A 19,103-nucleotide genomic window follows, 5' to 3' on the forward strand; every position below is an offset into this window, starting at 1 on the left:
AGACATGCATAACATCTAAGAGCTCTGGGCATTATGGATGATTTCAAGAAACTTTAAAGCAGAAATGAAGGATCTGTACTCTTATCTGTGTGTCCCTCACAGCAAGCCCTTCAACCTCCTCACTCTGACGTAAAGCTTAACTCTAGGCCCAATTCCTTTATCCAATCAAAACCACTTACTGCACAGTGGATGGTTCAAATGCAATGGGGTTAACAAAACATACAGCCCTCGCCCACAGGAAATCTTTCAGACTGAGGAGATCACAAAGAAACACAGAACAAAATGTATGATGATATACTGTGATCGGAGCTATGGGGGGTGGGTGGGGTGGATACTACTGTGGGCAATAGAGGAAGGGGCCTAAGTACGATATGATTAGGGATTCAAAGAAGGCACAAGTAAATGACACATATTTTAGTACCAAGTCAGACCACAACTATGACGAAATCGATGTCTCCAGAAATAATACAAGTGATAAACCATACAAGGTGCCAACTTAGCTAAAAATGACTTAGGAGAGCCACAAAACAGGATCTCCAAGGAGTCAGTCGGTGCAGACAGCATGATATACCAAAGCAATGTTCCTACTTTCACCATTTTCTCGTCCTTGAAGCAAGTATGTGCTGACAGTTCTGGGAAGATTTTGGAACATAAGGGAATTCAAAGCAGTAATTCCCCTGACACAGCGAATCAGTCAAACAGTGTGAAGTGAAGGGAAGGGTCACTTCTCTTAGTTATAGCTTTGAAGACCGAGAGGAATGGTTCATGAAACTAGGTGGCGAGCCTATCCTAGTTTCAGTGTACAGAAAAAACACCTCGTGAACTTGTTAAATACTTGGAGTCTGAGTCCTACTTCCAAGGATGCCACCTCAATATTGCGAGTGTAGCCCCGAAACGTTTTGATGCAGGTGGTACAGGTCACACTCTGAAAACCAACATTAGGCTAAAACCTCCCCAGAGGAGGACGTTTTGCCTTGACAAAGAGCAAAACTCACAAAGCGAGCAAGTATTACACAAGGGCCTCCTGGAACTATCTGTTTACAGGCTGACCCTGTGCCTGATCCCTGTTACCAGCTTGGAAGCAACAGTTTAAATAAACCACACAGCTGACTGCTACAGTTCGTGCCTCAGACAACTGATCAGAGGTAACGTCAAAAAAACAGGGAGAGAAAGAAGCAGTGCAGAGACCAGGGAAACAAGCCCACCACAAGCAAGGTAGTTAAGACCACTAAGGGGGCCAGCGTGAATGGGTGCAGTGTGCAAGTATAGAAGGGGACACACCCGGGAAGAGAATAATGGAACAAAGACAGGACTGAGGAAAAAATTTATTTCTTAAGAATCTTCTCTGTACTGGGTAGTATGACCTACTTCACAAATTTATCTAACTTTATTCTTCTTAAAATTGTAGGTGGCAGATGCTGTTATGTATTATATTATATAGGAAGATTATATTGTATCAAAGATGCAAAAACTAAAGCCTAAAGCAAAAGGAACTTGTATCCGAGGATACAGAACTGGGAAGTGATTAGGCCAGGTTTTATCAAGGTCTTTCAGACTCCAAAGTCCATACTCCCCCTGCACTCGTAGGCAGGAACATGCTGGCTACAAAGAAAGGAAAAGGAGAGCCCCAGTCCACAGAGACGGCTACGGCCAGTAGAACGGAGCAATGAATAACACGTTAGCGGTACAAGAACTTTAAATAGTGGCCCTTCTGTTAAACAGGCAGAAGTTTCACAAATTTTGAATAAGGAAAGACTTATAAAGGTAAAGAAGTAATAAGAAGGGAAAAAATTAAGACACAATTTGGTTGGTCATGAACGATTCAGAATGTCAAGGATCCAAATGCTCACTGCAGCTACTGCTGGGGGATGGGATTCCAGGTGATCTGCCACACTCTGCCTCCCCAAATACGTAATCCCTATGGTGAACAGAAATGTCCCCTGTGAAGAGAGAGAAAAGATGTGGCGTATTTTGGTTTTGCTGATGTTTTACTTAACTTGGGGAGTGCTGTGAAGTGGCTGGTAAGGCAGAGGTTCCCCAGGAATGAAGTCAAAGCAAAAGAGAGGTGCTACGACAAGACAGACAAGACACCTCAAAAGACTAAGTAAAACACACCCCTAGGCAGTGAAAGCCATCGCTCCTCTTCCCACTTCCTGAACAATTCAGTCCACAGCCACTAAATAGCATCAAGCAACGAAAGATGTCTGAGCACAAGCTAGGTAATGAGGAAAGGGGAGAAATGCCAAAAACTGTAGTGACAGAAACTGGTGACCCATTACATACAAGGAAATGAATCCAATACGTAAACATAATGAGGATGGCCTAGTCGCTTACAGTCAAAGAAAGAATCTACAGATACAATAAGGAGAAAACTGGCTAAATCCCCTGGTAAGAGTGAAATGAGATATCATATTAAACTTGTGGATTTTAACAGATTCACAATAAAAACAGAAATAAACATATAGAATATATATAAACATAAAAGAGCGTGTGTGTGTGTCCTGAGCCTGTGCTAAGAGGTCTGGGAGCAACGACACTCCAACAGTAGTAATCACACTTAACGCCCAGGTCTTGTTTTCTGAATACTGCTCTGCACTAAAAGGAACCGGAGGTCCTGGGAAAAGAGCTAATTAGGGAAAAATACAAGATGAACCAGGAATATCTTATTTAAAAGAAAGGGCTTAAAGAATGATAGGAACTTTTCAAAGGAACACAGTATCAACCAGAAGGGACCCCTAAGGTCAAATTCGGGATAATCTAAGCATCCAAACAAACAAGGAGAGTAACTGATTATAAGCCACTGAATAATAGGAAAATCCACGAATGAGCCCATCTGAGGTAGACAGACAGGGGGAAGGGAGGGATAGATAGGACAGAGGGAGGGAAAGAAAGCAGAGGAAGAAGTAAATTCTTGACAAAGGGATATTTACAAAGCCTCAGTGTAACTATCAATAAAATACTTATTAACTACAAGGGGGAGAGGTTAACTTTATGGTCCAGATACCTGACAGACACCACCATAAACAAGTGATGGACATCAATTGTATGGTGTAAATCAAAACTCTGTACCACCTGATAGGAGGCAAGGAAAAGAACACTTCTCACAGAACAACACTTTTTTGACATTCCAAACTGAGAAACATTATACAAAATAATTGGTCTATAATCTTCAAGAATGTCAAAGTCATGAAAGCCAAGAAAAGACTAAGGAACTATATTCCACATTAAACGAAGAAGAAAACAACATGCTGTGTGATTCTGCAATGGATCAGTTTTACATAAACAGCAATACTGAGTAATGCAGCCTGAGTAATGAACGGCAGAACTACATCCACGCTAACTTCCTGATCCTGACCCTGACAGCTGCCTTGTGGTTACACAGGAGAATGTGCTTGACTGTAGGCAAAATGTACTAAAGTACTCAGACGTGATAAAGCGTCATGTTGGTAATAAACTCAACTATCTCTGAAGGGAAAGTTATCTATTCTATTCCATTCATGAGGGTGAGGGGAGGGGGAGGAAATTCCAGAGTTCTTTCCCCAAATATTCCTCAATAATTCCACAGGCTCCTCGAACACATTTATGTCAGTTATCTTAAATTGTTATGGTCTATATTCATAGAGTAAGGCATCTGTCACATGTAATGCTGACTAGAGGCCCACGTTACCTACTCAAGCTCTGTGTGTGTGTGTGTGTGTGTGTGTGTGTGTGTAGGCATGTGTGCAAGAAAAGAACTTTACCATCTCCAACATGTCTTAGTGAGGCTCACCTTTATATTCCAAGATGTATAGAGTGAACAGTTACCTAGAATCAACCCTGACCGGGGAAACCTTCAATCATAGCCCTATACATCAGTCCGAGGGGTCTACTGTGCTGATTCACATGTTACAACAAGCAGACAGCTAGATATAAGCAGAGAAAGGAGGACACAGGCCAAGTGCAGGAAACCCTACATCATGTAAGCACCAGGGTCCCAGGGCAGAGGAAAAAAGGCAGGAACCTCTGGGCTGATAAGCAGTCACACCCTGTGGGGTGACGAGCAGTCTGGAGGTCGACAAAGAAAGATGGAACAAGGCAGGAATCTCCAGCGTCAGAATGTAACCTTTTGCTCATTATGCCCTCATTTCCATAAAATTAGCCTTGCAGATTAGAAGTACCCCTCAGGGAATACGACCCCAAACTCTTCCCTCCCCAATGAATATTCCACCCATTCAGTTTTACACTCTATGCAACCAACTTACCAAAGAAACTCAGGGCAGCTACTCACTTGAGCCTGCCCTCTCTCCCCTTGAGAGTGTACATCTATCCCTTAATAAATCCTCACTTTACTTTCTTAACCTCCAAGTCCTGTCTCTGAATTCTTTCTGGGACGGGACCAAGAACCTGGACACTGGTTACATCTACTGGCAACACACAGAGGTGGTAAAGAGATAAGGGTATGGTTACTAAATCTCCTGACAACATAGTGAAGAACCAGGTGTGAGACAAAGTTCTCATTCCAGCATGATGGAGCCTATTGACAGAAAAGAACGGTTCCTTCAGACCAACACAATGCTTTGGCCTAAGCAGCAAAATCAAAAGCCAATTGTCCATATTTCCTCTTCAAATAACTTTATTTCCAAACCAAGAAATGCAGGTTAAGAGGGAGGATGAAAAACATCTTCTTTTCATCCTTCCTAACTGTCTCTGAATCTTCTGACCTTTGGGGTCATCATCACAACTCATATAAATGCTGAAGATCAATATTTCATTTCCTAAGGAAGACACTGATTCTATGTATAGAAATCCACACCATGGAAGAATCAGGTTAGAGTGAAAGATTACTTCTTAAACTTTCACAGCAGAATGAGTTCCTTTTCCACTTAACAGTTAACTAAAAAGTACACTGTTCCTAAAACAACACACAAATGGCCTGCAGTAATTAGATAAATTGATACTAAGATCCAACAGAGCCAAAGATTCATTAACGCTTCATGGCCTGAACATGTGTGCATCTCCTGCCATCTATTCTTTGCCTGTATAGAATCTGATTTATAGTTTCCTTAATTTGTAGCAAATAAATGTCTCATCAACTGTTCAGAAGCTAAGAACTCCAGACTGTGATACTTTTCTGCTAGAGGGAATCAGAGTCCAAATGAGTAAAATAACAAAGAGGCAGCCCAATGGATTGCCTTTCCTTTCTCCTAGATTCTCAGAGTCGGGTCTGCACAGAGTCTGGATTATATTCTCAACAGCCATCACATGACATGACATGACACGCTTGCCTTTTAGGAGTCTAGCTAGCTATGTAGCCTTGGTCTTTATGAAGCATCAATACAAGGAAACTCCATTTGAATAATTTTTATGCATTCTGTGAAATCACAGCTGAAAACACAATCCACTATGTCACACAGTGGCAGAACCTACAGAATGTCTTTTTCATTGAGTACACTGCCAGGGAAAAGTCTGCCTCTGCAAATAAATGGGCAGGCTTTCTCTCCACAGACAATGAAATTCAGTGCTATGCAGAGAAAGGAACATTTCCTTGTCAGTCTTAGCAGCCACAAAACTTACAGTCCAATGCAGTTAAATTGGCTCCCCTTAGGAGTCTGGCACCCTCTATTTTCTATGCTTGTCTGAGATGGCTTATTATGTTTTTAACTTTAATTGTCCCATTTTATACTATCTTTAATTCTATCAACAGATTTAAATTCTCTTGAAAGTACCCAGAGTATGTATATACATATGTGTATATTTCCTATCTCTTACCAATTTTCCTTCTGATATCTATTACATTCTCTGGTATCATTCTATATACTTAATGAGCTAAAAATTTTAAATGATATTGACACCAACTTAATAAACACTGAGCAGCTGGCATCATTAACCTTCCTGTTTCTTCCTCCAACAAATCACAGGGGGCCCAGCAAGGCAAGTACATCACCTTTGCAGTAGTCTGCGGGGTCCTCCTGCTCCTCATCGTCTGATCCCAGGATCTCCTCCTCTGGCTCTGGGGGAGTAGGGTCTGGCAGAGGTGGTGGCGGTGGAGGCGGTGGCGGTGGAGGAACCAAGGGAGCTTTCTGTTGAGGCTCCGGCCTGAAACAGAGGAGGAACGTTCCCATTTACTTAGAAGTAAATCTTGCATTATTATGGACACACTTGAGAGTTTCTCAATATGGGGGGGGGGAGGGGGACGACTTGCCACACACTATGAAGAGATGCTGATTAACATTACTTCATCCACTTTTACAAGCTGAGAAGGGTGGGGGAGAACTACCTTTATTGACTGAGGAATATTTTTTCAGGCACATCTTCACTCAGACCTTTAATATTTCTCAAGCTCTGATACTATGAAATGTAAGTGAAATAAGAGAGTATCCCATTCCCCATGATACACAGCTTTATTAGTTAGAACACATCCCACAGAGATTATAAAAAGACAGATGAAAACAACCCTGGACTTATGAAGGGGCTTACTTTCCATTATTTTAAAATCAGAATTCCTTTTCCCATAGGAACAGGAGAAATGCGGTTAGGTTCCTAGATAACTCAAAAAAGCTGATTAATATGTGCTGTAAATGATACATAATTATTTTCATTAAGGAATTCAGTTATCAACCTTGCTTATTAAGCACACTGCCCCAAACTGGAAATTAAACAAAGAAAGCACCGACTGTAGTAAAATGCAAATATAATCCATACAACAATGCAAGTTTTGCAGTGGTCATCTCTAATTGTCACAGGAAGGCTTAACGTTTAGTATGCTTTTTTTTTTTTTTACAGAAGATAGAAAAAGCAGTAATACTAAAAATAAACAAAAACTTAAGAAGTTACAGAAGTAAACCTTTTCAGATATCTAGAATAATTCAAGCACATATTAAATACATTCACTTAGAAATAAAACCTTCATAATGCAATTTTACAAAATCAAGCTCTCACTTAAAAAATATAACTGCTATTTCTAACCATGTCCCTCCCAATAGAGAATCTTGAACCTAAAGTCTCAACTGTATGCAGAAGCTCCCTTGTGCAGCAAGCTGCCCTAACAATGGGACCACTGCTACTCTCCCGAGCTCGCCACTGCTCTGAGGGTAAAAAGTGGGGAGGGAACAGATACCTGGGGGCAAGGAGGTTAGGATGAAGGATTGTTCCCAGAGGCACTTTCAGGAGGATGAGCAGAAGGTCTCTAGCTTGGGAAGCAAGGGGAATCCCACAGGCAGCGATGTGGTAGATAACTGCCACTTTTTCTTGGCTTGCCCAATACTACTGCTCCCCTTCTTAAAGCATCTTTTGAAACCCTGCTACTCCCTGCGCAGTGAAAAGCTGGCTCCAGATCCTCTCTCCTCACTGTGGTACAGCCCAGGGCACAGAGCCCTGGAGCCTCACCAGAGAAGCTCAGCCATCACAGGTGCGAGCTCACTCTAGCTGCCAGGAAGAGGCAGAGTGAAAGGAGCTGCCCTGACCACCACCCCTTTCTAAGCTGGACCTCTAAACTCTTGCTAATTCTAAGAGTCCCCAAAGAGCCTTCACTACTCTGCTTCTGGCCTAAGACAGCTCATTTATGTGGTTTGCCACCAAAAACTCGAAGTGCCACAGTAATGAAGGGAAGCGGCAGAAACACAAAGCAGTCATGAGGATGTGGTGGGGATCATAATCCAAAGAAGGCAACACTGCCAAGTATGATTACCCCTGGCAGGTCAACCAAAGAATGCTTATAAGCTAAAAATGACTTGTACTGGTTCCTTCTTTGCTAGAAGCTATGAAGACTCAAAAAGTTACAGCTCCCAGGGTAACAGATTAAGGACAAAGGTGGTGTAACATTCAGAATTAACCACTCCTCATGATGCAGCCCTGAAAGGGAATCATCACAATCAAACACCTACATCACTGCAAAAACATTCACAGCTCCCAGCAGACCTTACAGAAGTGCAATCATCTTTTTGGCAGCCTTGCCAATGCTCATCTTCTTGTTGACAGATATGCCTTTACTAAAAGTAAAGTGGTCTAGGGGAAAGAGAGGTCTGAGGAATGGGAGAGGAGTGGTTAGAGAAAAGGTCTGCACAACTCATTCCTCGGGGGCATGGGTAGAATCTACTCAACATATATGTTCAATAAGAAATACTTTCAAAGATGGCTAGTTCTTCCTCAGAAATTTCATATGAAAAAATGAACAGATTCTCTAAATTTAAAAAACAGAAACAAAAACCAAACAAAAAACACCACCACATTATATCCCCGGTAGAGACTATGTAACAACGGAAGCAAAGAGAAGGACTGGAGGACCTCGTCCCACCAGCGCAGGGACCTGCTGTGCTCGGCACCACTGACACTGGGCCAGGAAATTCACTGCTGTGGGGCTGTCTCGTGCACTGTAGAGTGCAATCACTTTACACGACACGTCAGCTGTGACTCTCAAAAATGTGTCTGGACATTGACAAATCCACCGGGAACAAAACTTTGCCCATGTTGAGTACCACTGCACCAGCAGTATTTGCGAGATACAGCTTTACCTCAGTAGAATAGACTGTACCTGTGATAAGGAAGGAGAGATTCTAGTTTTCACGGGCCCACTTGCTCTCATTTGAGAGGCTCAGGTATCTTTACTATAATGTGTCTCTCAATTTTTCTTTACCCATTGAGTGAGCTGCATGTCGCTTAACAAAATTCTCAACCTTCTGATCTCAGTGAGGGCCAAGCTGATAGCCTCCCCAAAGCCAGTTCTATCAAGTTACAGGGATGAGTCAGGGCACCCTAAAATACAGAGGAAGTTGAGTAATGTTGACGTAATATTCTGACTAGCTATCATATCAAAACATCTAGAACTCTGCTGTCCGATATGGTAGCCACTGGCCCCATGGGCATACCGAGCACTTAAAATGTGGCTAGTCAAAACTGAGATTCCATTTTATATCAAAATGTCCAGAACAGGCAAATTTGTAGAGATAGAATAAATTAATGGTTGTTTAGGGCTGGAAGTAGGGGAAAGAGAGAGAGAACAGAAATGGAGACTGACTGTCAGTAGGTACGGGGTTCCTTCATGAGGGATGAAATGTTCTCATGTGGTGATGGTTACACAGCCACATGATTACACTAAAAAATACTGAATTACACAGTTTAAATATATAAGTTGTACAGTATGTGAATTATACCTCAAAATGCTATTTTTTAAAAAATGAAAGCCTATACAACTATATAATAGGTTTTAATATCAACTCCACATTTTTAAAAGTGGATTTATTTAGGGGTTTTTGGAGGAGGGAGGAAATTAGGTTTATTTATTTATTTTTAGAGGAGGTACTGGGGGTTGAACCTCATGCACTCTACCACTTGAGCTATAACCTCTCCCTCTTACTCTACACTTCAATAAAGTACATGCTTCCAAGAAAAAGCAAAAGTATCTACATTTAGATTTAAGCAATCTGTATGCATGGTCTTTTACAACTGCCCCAGTACGTTCACAGTGAAAAGTAATACATGGTTTTGTAAAAATAGACTGAGAGTCTATCTAACTGTCCAAAGTTTACATAAGACACTTGTAATTTAAAAATGTGTATACATAACATAAATGTACCACCTCAGTGACTGGAAAAAAAAACTTAGAAAGCAAAATTCCAACTAGTCATTCATATTTTTCACAAAGAACTATATTTATTTAGCCCTAAATAAAACATAGCTAAACATTCTAATCATTACTCCAAACAGGGCTATCATAAAAATATAGTTATTAAAAAACACAATATTTTTCTTTATAACATTAGAATACTAAGATTATTTTATCATGCTTATCTACTTCATATTGTATCTTTCATGTACATTTGCTCTATCAGAAAAGAGAGGGAAAACTGAACAAGCCTAGCAAAGTGCATGCACCATCTGCTCTAAATTGTCATGGCAACCAGATGGGAGTTCTGATTTCCTTCCAGCTGCTATTTCTTTCCTATTCCAGCAGAGTAAAGGACAAGTAAACTTCACATTTGGCTGAAAAAGAAGTAGTTCCCTTTGTTATCAGCTTAAATGACAACTGACACAACTTAAGAAATTAATTCAGTTAAATCTTTAATCAAAACATAAAGAAAAGGAATACCAAATCAATTTCTTCAGGTAGTATTCCATGGACAGTCACATAAAGTCAAATTTCTTTTTCTTTCCTCCTATGTCCACCACCTCATCTAAAACTCACTCTATTCCTACCACCCCTCCTTCTCACGCCCCTCTTCTTGGTAGTAGTTGTCAGTCTGAGAAATATGCAATATGGCATTTCTACTGAAGGATAGAATCAATCAATATATACTTTCTCTCAAAATAACTTATCTAAAAAGGGTAGCTGCTGTAGCACTGCATGAAGTCACAAAGCTAGGGAGGAAAAAGCCACAATGGTTTCATGTATTCCTGTCTAATAAAAAGAAATTCAGAACTTTGCATAAATCAAACCTAAAGGTGAAGTGTCTGCTGTGGTAGGCAGAATTCTAAAGTGAGCCCCAGTGACCCTCACCCTGAATAATTCTCTGTTACTCTGAGTGTGGGTAGCCCCATGAATATGCTTAGAAATCACTCTTGTAATTATGTTATGTTATGTTATGTTATATGGCAAAAGAATAGCTACACTGGGCAGGCCTGACCTAATCACATGAGCCCTTTTAAAGTAGGTTTCCTCTGGCTGGTCACAGAAGAAGTCAGGGACATGCTCCAGCTAGACTGGAAAAAAGAAAACATTCATATCGTGAACTACTCATTAAGGCCACAGGGCAAGGAGCTGTGGGTGGCCTCAAGGAGTGCGAGTGGTCCCCAGCCAACAGCCAGAAGGATAATAAGGACTTCAATGCAAAGAAATGGGTTCTGAAAATAACCATGGATATTAAAAGAGGGCTCCTATCCCCAAACAAGAACTGCAGTGTTGGCCAACAGCTTCAATTCGGTTCAGTGAGAATGCAGTCACGCTGTACAGCCCTAACTTATGACCTACAGAACTGTTAGTTAATAAACAGGTATTGTTTTAAGCTGCTAAGTGTGTAGTAATTTGTTATGCAGCAAGAGAAAATGAATATAGCTGCCAAGTTCTCAATCTGTAACAGAGTAGTTCATGTTAAATTAACAGATTTTGGCCTCAACATTGAGATTTGGGTTTTTTTAAATAAATGAAATAACCAGAGGAATTAAGAAACTGGGTAGTAAGAATGAGAGCCAATTCTCCTTTGGGAACAGGCAGGTTTAAAAAACAAACAAAAAAACCCCCTGAATTCCCAAACTCTAAGAGAGACAATCCTAATTCCAAGCCAGAGGCTAACATTCTTACCATTCTCATAGTCTAAGGTCTTATATTCTAAGACTGCAGTGTTTTCTACAAAACGGAACATAGTGAACTAAAAGTTAACGAAGAGGCAAGTAAATCAGACCCCGCTTCCCAACTAAACGGCACCTTAGACAACAAAGAAGTTGACTGACTGATCACCTAACAGCCTCTGTATGGCAGGGCTATGTACTTATGTCACTAGTATTATTCTATTTTATAAAACATTTGTGGGACCTGGCAGAAAATGTTATTACTACTTAAGTGGAGAAAGAAAAGGTAGGAAAGTTTAAACCAAAGAGTTCAAAAGCACATAAAAATGACACCCGCTGATTCTACAAATACTCAGGATAGTGTCTAGCATGTACCAGGATGTAACCCAGGGCACAAAGGAGCCCAGCACTGCGGGCTGTACGGTATAGTAAAGCGAGAGAGAAGATGATCAACTGCTCCGAGTGCTGTTATGGAAAGGGAGGTGGCAGAGGGCTGAGCCAGAAAGGCCTACACGCTGGGGGAGATCATAGAGACACCAGAATGAGGCACAGGGGGCAGAGGAGAATGCCCAAGGCCCAGGAAACAGGGTGACCAGAGGCACAAAGGCCTCAAATAGCCCAGTGTGGCTAAAGACAGGCAAGACATTCAGCAGCAATCAGCCGATAAGAGGCATAATCTACTGTTCTAAGGAACTGGGGCTCTATCCTTAAGGCAAGTAGGAGCCACTGAAATACAGTTTTAGGGCCAGAGAGTAGCTCTTTGCAAACTGCATACGGAATTGGTGTGTAGAATGGGTAGAAAGGATACAAGCCAGAAGGAGGGAAACTAGTGAGGAATCCAAGGAGGGGATAAGTACCTAAACTCACAACTCAGTAATTCATTTGCTGCAGGTGGGTGTCTGTCTCCGAGATTTCTGGTAATAAGACAGCGTTACCATTAATTTGGACCAAGAACATAGCACAAGGAGGAGGAGGAGGAACAGTTTTCAGAGAAAGCTTACTTCTGTTTCAGCTCATCAGAGTGTGAAGGGCATGTGGGACACCCAGCACTGCAGAAATACAGCAGACTGCTTGGTATATGGAATCTATACCTAAAAATTAAAGGTTTGGGCTGCAAACAGAAGCAGAGGTCATGAGCAGTTGGTAGCTAGTGCCTTTTGAAGCATGTGAGAGTGCCAAGGAAAAATGAAGGATTAAAGTACCAAGAACAGAGCCTAAGTAAAAGCCAATACACAAAGTTAGTCAAGCCACTGACATATTCTGGCCTTCCTGGTTCATGATCTACAGGCAATGACCCATAGTATAATCACCAACATAATCTTACAAATTTCAAAGACAGATTTTGGAGAATACACATGTATGAACACCTCGTATAAGCCTATCTTTTACATTAGGATAAGATATACATATAAGAACTAGCAAACTAAGGACTCTGTGTTTCTATTTAAAAGCTCTGTTTGAAGGCAATCTGAAGCCCAGTTGGTGCACAGTAAACTGCTTAAAAAAAAAACTTGTTTACTGAGACCTATATATTGATGAAACTTACTATAACCACTAATGATTGCCTCATACTGTGCAGGAGATAATGCAAGATGTACCACTGGACAAGGCTTCTGCAAACCTCCACAAGCTTTAAATGAGAAGGCAACTATAATTATATGATACAATAGCCACTAGTCAAATTATTTTAAACAGAATAAAATTTTACTTAGAGCAGTCGTCTTTTTTTATGTTCATGTTTTTGAATTTTATTTGTTAATGGAGATACTGGGGATTGAACTCAGGACCTCTTGCATAATAGGCACTTTTCTACCATATTCTAGAGCTATGCCCCTAACCCAGAATAAAATTTTAAGTTCAGTTCTTCAGTCACTCCAGCCTAATTTTAAGTCCTCAACAGCCATAAGCACATATAGCTGGACAGGGCTGCTTTAGACAATATTTTAGCAGCATGAACCTATTTTAGCATATCATTACTATTACAAGTAAATAAAATTTACTTTCAGTTAATTTTCAGTAACTTTCAGTTAATGTTCACAGTTTGGAGCATTTTTCTATAAAGCCCACTATGGGAATTTTTCGTTGTAAAATTATAAACAGGGATGGTATTCCATATTTGACAAATGATTTCAATATTTGAATATCCTTTGGCTCAGCATGCCTCCTTACTGGAATTCACCTTACTGATAAAATCACAGTGACAATGCCTGCAAGTAGCAATATACTGGGACCTAGACATCCATCAATGGGAGACTTGTTAATAACATGATGACAGATTAACGTATATGCATACAACATGACTACACTAAAAAGAATGAGTCAAATGAAATTAAGAAAACTCCATTCACAATAGCATCAAAAAGAATAAAATACATTTGACCCTTGAACAATTTAAGGGTTTGGGTACAACTGAAAATTCGATTATAACTTATATAGTCAGCACAATGTATATGCAGTTCCTCCACATCCATGGCTCCTCCATAACCACAGATTCAACCTGTGGGTTGTGTAGTACTGCAGTACATACTATTGAAAAAAATCCACATATAGGTAGACCTATGTAGTTCACACCCATGTTGTTTCAAGAGTCAACTGTACATAGGAATAAATTTAACAAAATAACTTTAAAACATATACTATGAAAATAAAAACATTATTGGAAGAAATCAAAGAGGATCTAAATAAATAGGAAGACATCCCATGTTCACAGATTGAATACTTAACTGTTAAGATGATAGTATGCCCCAAATTGATCCACAGAGTCAATTCAATCCCTGTCAAAATAGCACTTTGCTTCTTTACAGAAACTGACAAGCCATTCCTAAAATTTATATGGCAATGCAAAGACCAGGAATAGCCAAAAAAATACTGAAAAAGAACACTGAAAGACTCATGCTTCCTGATTTCAAAATTTACTACAAAGGTACAGTAATCAAGACAGTGTAGAACTGAGTCCAGAAATAAACCTTCATATTACTGTCAAATGACTTTTCTACAAAGGTTCCAAGAGCATTCAATAAGGAAAGAATAGTTTTTTTAAAACAAATCGTGATGAGACAAATGAATATCCACATGCAAAAGAATAAAGCTGGACTCTAAACTCACACTATACACAAAAATAAACTCATAATAGATCAAAGATCTAAATGTTAAGAGCTAAAATTATTTAAAGCTCCTAGAAAAGATATTCATCATTAGCCATCAGAAAACAAAAATCAAAACCACAATGAGACACCAGTTCACACCTGCTATGATAACAATAATCAAAAAGAAATAATAACAAGTGTTGGCAAGTATGTACAAAAACTGCAGTCTCATACACTGTTTATGAGAAAGGAAAATGTGCAGCCATTCTGAAAAACTAAAGGCATTTTCTCAAAGGGTTAAACAGAGTTACCATATGACTCAGCAATTCCACTCCCGCGTTATATGCCCAAGAGAAGCCAAAACATACATCAAAACAGAAACCTGCACATAAATATTTGTACCTTCATTATTCATAATAGACAAAGCCAGAAATATTCCAAACGTCCATTAACTGATGAATGGATAAATAAAATAGTAATGTGATGGAATACTACTCAACAGTAAAAAGTAATGGAAGTCCTGACAAATGCTACAGGATGATCCTTGAAAACATTACAGTAAATCAAAGAAGCCAGTCACTAAAGATCATACTGTAGGATTTCATTTATATGTAATCCCCAGAATAGAGAAAAAGTAGGTTAGTAGCTGCTTATGGCTGAGGAGGTGGTGGAGGTTGAGGGAAACTACTCAAGTACACAGCATTTCTTTAGGGAATGATAAAGATGTTCTAAAACTAGGTGGATGGTGATGACTGCACAATTCTGTAAGTGCCCTGAAAAATGTTTGAATTGTACTTTTGAAATTTTATGGTATGTGAATTATCTTTCAACAAATTTGTTACACCAAAATAATGAGATGTTTCTCTATGTCCTAATATGGAAGATATGCCACTTAGTAACACAAAGGTAAAGAGTGTTTGTGTATAGCATGCACCATTTGTTTTACAGATACAAAGCATGCACCTCATGCTAACAGACTGTTTCTGATGGAAGCAACAAGAAACTGATCAAAATGGTTCTCTCCAGGAAAAGGAACACAGTGACTGATAATCAAGGACAGAAATTAACTTCTCAAAAATTCCTAATACTCCTTTCATACTTTTTCAATTGGGTACCATATTTATGCCTAATGAAATAAAGTATTAATTTATAAAGAGAAAGAAATAAAGGAAAGAGAAAGTGGATGCTGGAAAAGTGGGTCATATGTCTAACCCCCAACTCCACCTCACCCCTCCCCAACCCCAGGCACCATGAGAGAATTTACTAAAGAATAACAAAGTGAAATGTCCAAGACATGAGTGAGTCATGCCTAACTCTATTTTAGGGCTGAAGAGCTAGGATAAAAATCTAAGTCCAAACAACATGCAGTTTTCTGGTAGAAAGGCTGTGAGTGAGGTGTGAATACCAGTTCCATCACTTAAAAATTCACAAGAACTCAAGCCAGTGACAACTTCTCTGGACCTCTAATGAAAGTAAGAAGGTTGTGATAAAAGAGATGGTAGATAAATTCCCTGGTATGGTAACTGTGTACACGGTAGGCAGTCAATAGAGGTTAATCCTCAACTCCTCACAGTTCTGGTGAGTGGTTACCATGAACTTGTTTCCTCAGGACTCCAGTAGTGACTGGTAAGTGAGTGCACCCTGATACACCACGTGTGATACTGCCATCACACCTCTGGCCCTCTCTGTTCACCTGTGATTCTCCTAATGCAAAGCTCAGCATCAGTCTACGTCTTAACATTTCTGCTTCTACACTCATGTATTTTATAATTATGACTGGCTAAGAGATTTAATAAAGTTTCCCAAGGATATCTACTGTTAATTATCACATATTTCTACAAAGCAATATGACAAAATGGGTTGTACTGCAGTTATAACCATCTTCAAAGAAAAAGATGTCTAACACAGACTTCAGAATTTTAACAAGCAAACTGATTAATAAACACTCTCTCACAACAGATGACTTATTCTAACTAGGTCTTTTTTACAAAGTTAAGATCAGTTTTCAAAGACCTTCTCATGAAATATGGTTTCAAAGGGCTTTACAAAACAAAAATGTTCCCATCTTAAAAACAGTTTCCTCTAGAGGGAAAAAAAAAGTTTACAATTGCTGGCATGAGGAAAGGTTGAAGATTAGAGTACAGAATGAGAAGATCTAACCAATCTACTATTTGGGGAAGGCAGAAGAAATAATAGCTGAGAATTGTCCAGAATTGATAAAGAGCATACATCTCAAACTAAGCAAGCACAAAGTGTGCCAGATAAGGTGAAAACCCCAGAACAGTAAAACTGAAGAATTCCGAAGCAAAAAAAAACAAAAAACAAAAAACAAAAAACAAAACCCACCACCACAACAGCAAAAAAACAGAGGAAAACAGCCAGATTTTCTATATAGGAATGACAATTATACTGTCCCTAGACCTCTCAAAAGAAAGAGGTCAGATTACTGGATTAAGATAGCAGAGCAGAAAGACACTGAGCTCCCTTCTTCCCATGAACACAACAAAATCACAACTAATTGCTGAACAACCATCGATAAAACAGACTAGAAACTACCAAAAGAGATCTTCTACATCTAAAGTCATCAAGGAAACATAATGAGATGGGGGGGCACTCACAGTATAATCAAATCGCATATCCCCCAGAGTAGGAGACCCACAAACTGGAGAATAATTATATTGCAGACAGCCTCCCACAGGAGTGAGAGTTCTGAGCCCCAGCGTAGGGGCCCGCCATCAGGAAGAGAAGCCTCTAAGAGCATTTGGCTTAACTGCAGAAGCTCCACAGGCTTGGAGGAAAGAGAGACCTCACTCTTTCCTTGAGACTATCTTGCTTGGGTCATTAGCACCAAGATCTGGCCCCACCCAACAGCCTGTAGGCTCCAGGGCTGGGATGCTTCAGGCCAAACAACTAGCTGAACAAGAACATAGCGGCCCACCCCTATCAGCAGACAGGCTGCCTGAAGACTTCCTAAGCCCACAGCAGCCTCCAGACACGCCCCTACACAGGGCTCTGCCCACCAGAGGGCCAGGGCCAAGCTCCACCCATCAGTGGGCAGGCACTGGCCCCTCCCACCAAGATCCCCACAGAAATCCCTAAACCAGCCCCACCCACCAGGGGGCAGATGCCAGAAGCAAGAAAATAAGGATCCCACAGTCTGATTCCACAAATGCAGGCCAGACTCTACCTTGGGATCAGCTGGCCCCTTGATGAGAGGGGAATGCAATGTTGGGATGCACAGGATGATTCCCACAGAGAGCCACTTCTCGAAGGTAACTAAGCTACCAAATAGAATAAAACAAAAATGCAAATAGAAATTTAGATAAACTGAGGTGGCAGAGGAATAGGTTCCAGACAAAGGAATAAGATAAAATTCCAGAAGAAGAATTAAGTGATACAGAGACAGGCAATCTACCTGAGAAAGAGTTCAGAGTAATGATCATAAAGATCAGACAACTTGTGAGAATTGATACATAAAAACGAGAAGTTAGAAGTCTTCAACAAAGAGTTAGAAAATATAAAGAACAAACAAATATAGTTTAAGAATATAAAAACTGAAATGGAAAATATACAAGGAAGAAACAATAGTGGGCTAAATGAAGCAGAACAGATCAGTGAGTGAAGACACAGTAGAGGAAATCACTACTGCAGAACAGAAAAAAGAAAAAAGAATGAAATGAGGACAGTTTAAGTGACCTCTGGGACAACATCAAGCACACTAACACTTGAATTATAAGGGATCTCAAAAGCAGAAGACAGAAAAAGGGCTGGATCTGAAGAGATAATGGCTGAAAAATTTCCCAACTTGGAAAAGGCAACAGTCCCCAAGTCTAGGAAGCCCACAGAGTTCCACACAGGATTAATTCTAAAAGGAATACACACACCTAGACATATTATAATTAAAATGACAAAAATTAAAGAGAGACTATTAAAAGCAACCAGGGAAAAGTGACAAGTAACATACAAGGTAATTCCCATAAGACTATGAGCTTATTTATCAGCTGAAATTCTACAGGCCAGAAGCAAGTGGCATGATATATTTAGTGATGAAAAGGAAAAACCTACAACCAAGAATACTTGACCCAGCAAAACTCTCATTCAGATTTAATGGAGAAATCAAAAGCTTTACAGACAAGCATCAACTAAAAGAAGTCAGCACCACCAAACCAGCTTTACAACAGATACCAAAGGAACTTCTCTAGGCAGAAAAGAAAATGTTACAACTAGAAACAAGAAAACTGTGAAGTGGAAAAGCTCACCGGTAAAACAAATACAAAGTAAAGGTAGGAAATCATCCACATACAAACTAGGAGGAAAGTTAAAAGACAAATGTAATAAAATCATACCAAATATAAAATTCTTCAAGTGCCCCCAGTCACTGATACTAACACATAGGAAACTCACTGACTAGTTTTAAACCACTTACTACCTTGCAAGGGCATTACTGAACAGGTGAGAGAACAAAAGCTTTAGTGTTGAGCATAAGAGCCTTACCTAAGGTGGAAAAGAAATTCAAAATACAAAGTGGCGCTCAGACTAGCATCCATGAAACCAAATGCTACCAATTAGTCCCTCTTATGCACAGATGACACAGTACCGCTTCAGTGCAAGTTTATCTGAAACTGAGGAGTGTCTTGAAAAACGTCAAATTGGTTATCTCTGATGGACAAGAACTATAAAGTACTCCATCAGTCTGAGCATCCCATCAGCTCAGATCAAAGAATTCAGGGGCTGTGATGTTCTCTCCTCCTTGCATCA

General features: G+C 40.0%; 1 protein-coding gene across 15 annotated transcripts in view; it reads right to left on the reverse strand.

The window, feature by feature from the left end:
- The window catches only part of SRPK2 (SRSF protein kinase 2), a 213,917-nt gene that overhangs the window by 62,902 nt on the left and 131,912 nt on the right, over positions 1-19,103 (reverse strand). For 14 of the 15 annotated variants that reach the window (XM_072965195.1, XM_072965200.1, XM_072965193.1 and 11 more), the window contains one exon: positions 5,924-6,075. In XM_072965195.1, the coding sequence (XP_072821296.1) occupies positions 5,924-6,075 (152 nt within the window). Of the gene's footprint in view, positions 1-5,923; positions 6,076-18,839; positions 19,037-19,103 lie in introns of those variants that run through there. The other variant, XM_072965198.1, reaches the window with a different exon arrangement.

This window comes from Vicugna pacos, chromosome 7, assembly GCF_048564905.1.
Source record: "Vicugna pacos chromosome 7, VicPac4, whole genome shotgun sequence".
Classification (NCBI taxonomy): Eukaryota; Metazoa; Chordata; class Mammalia; order Artiodactyla; family Camelidae; genus Vicugna; species Vicugna pacos.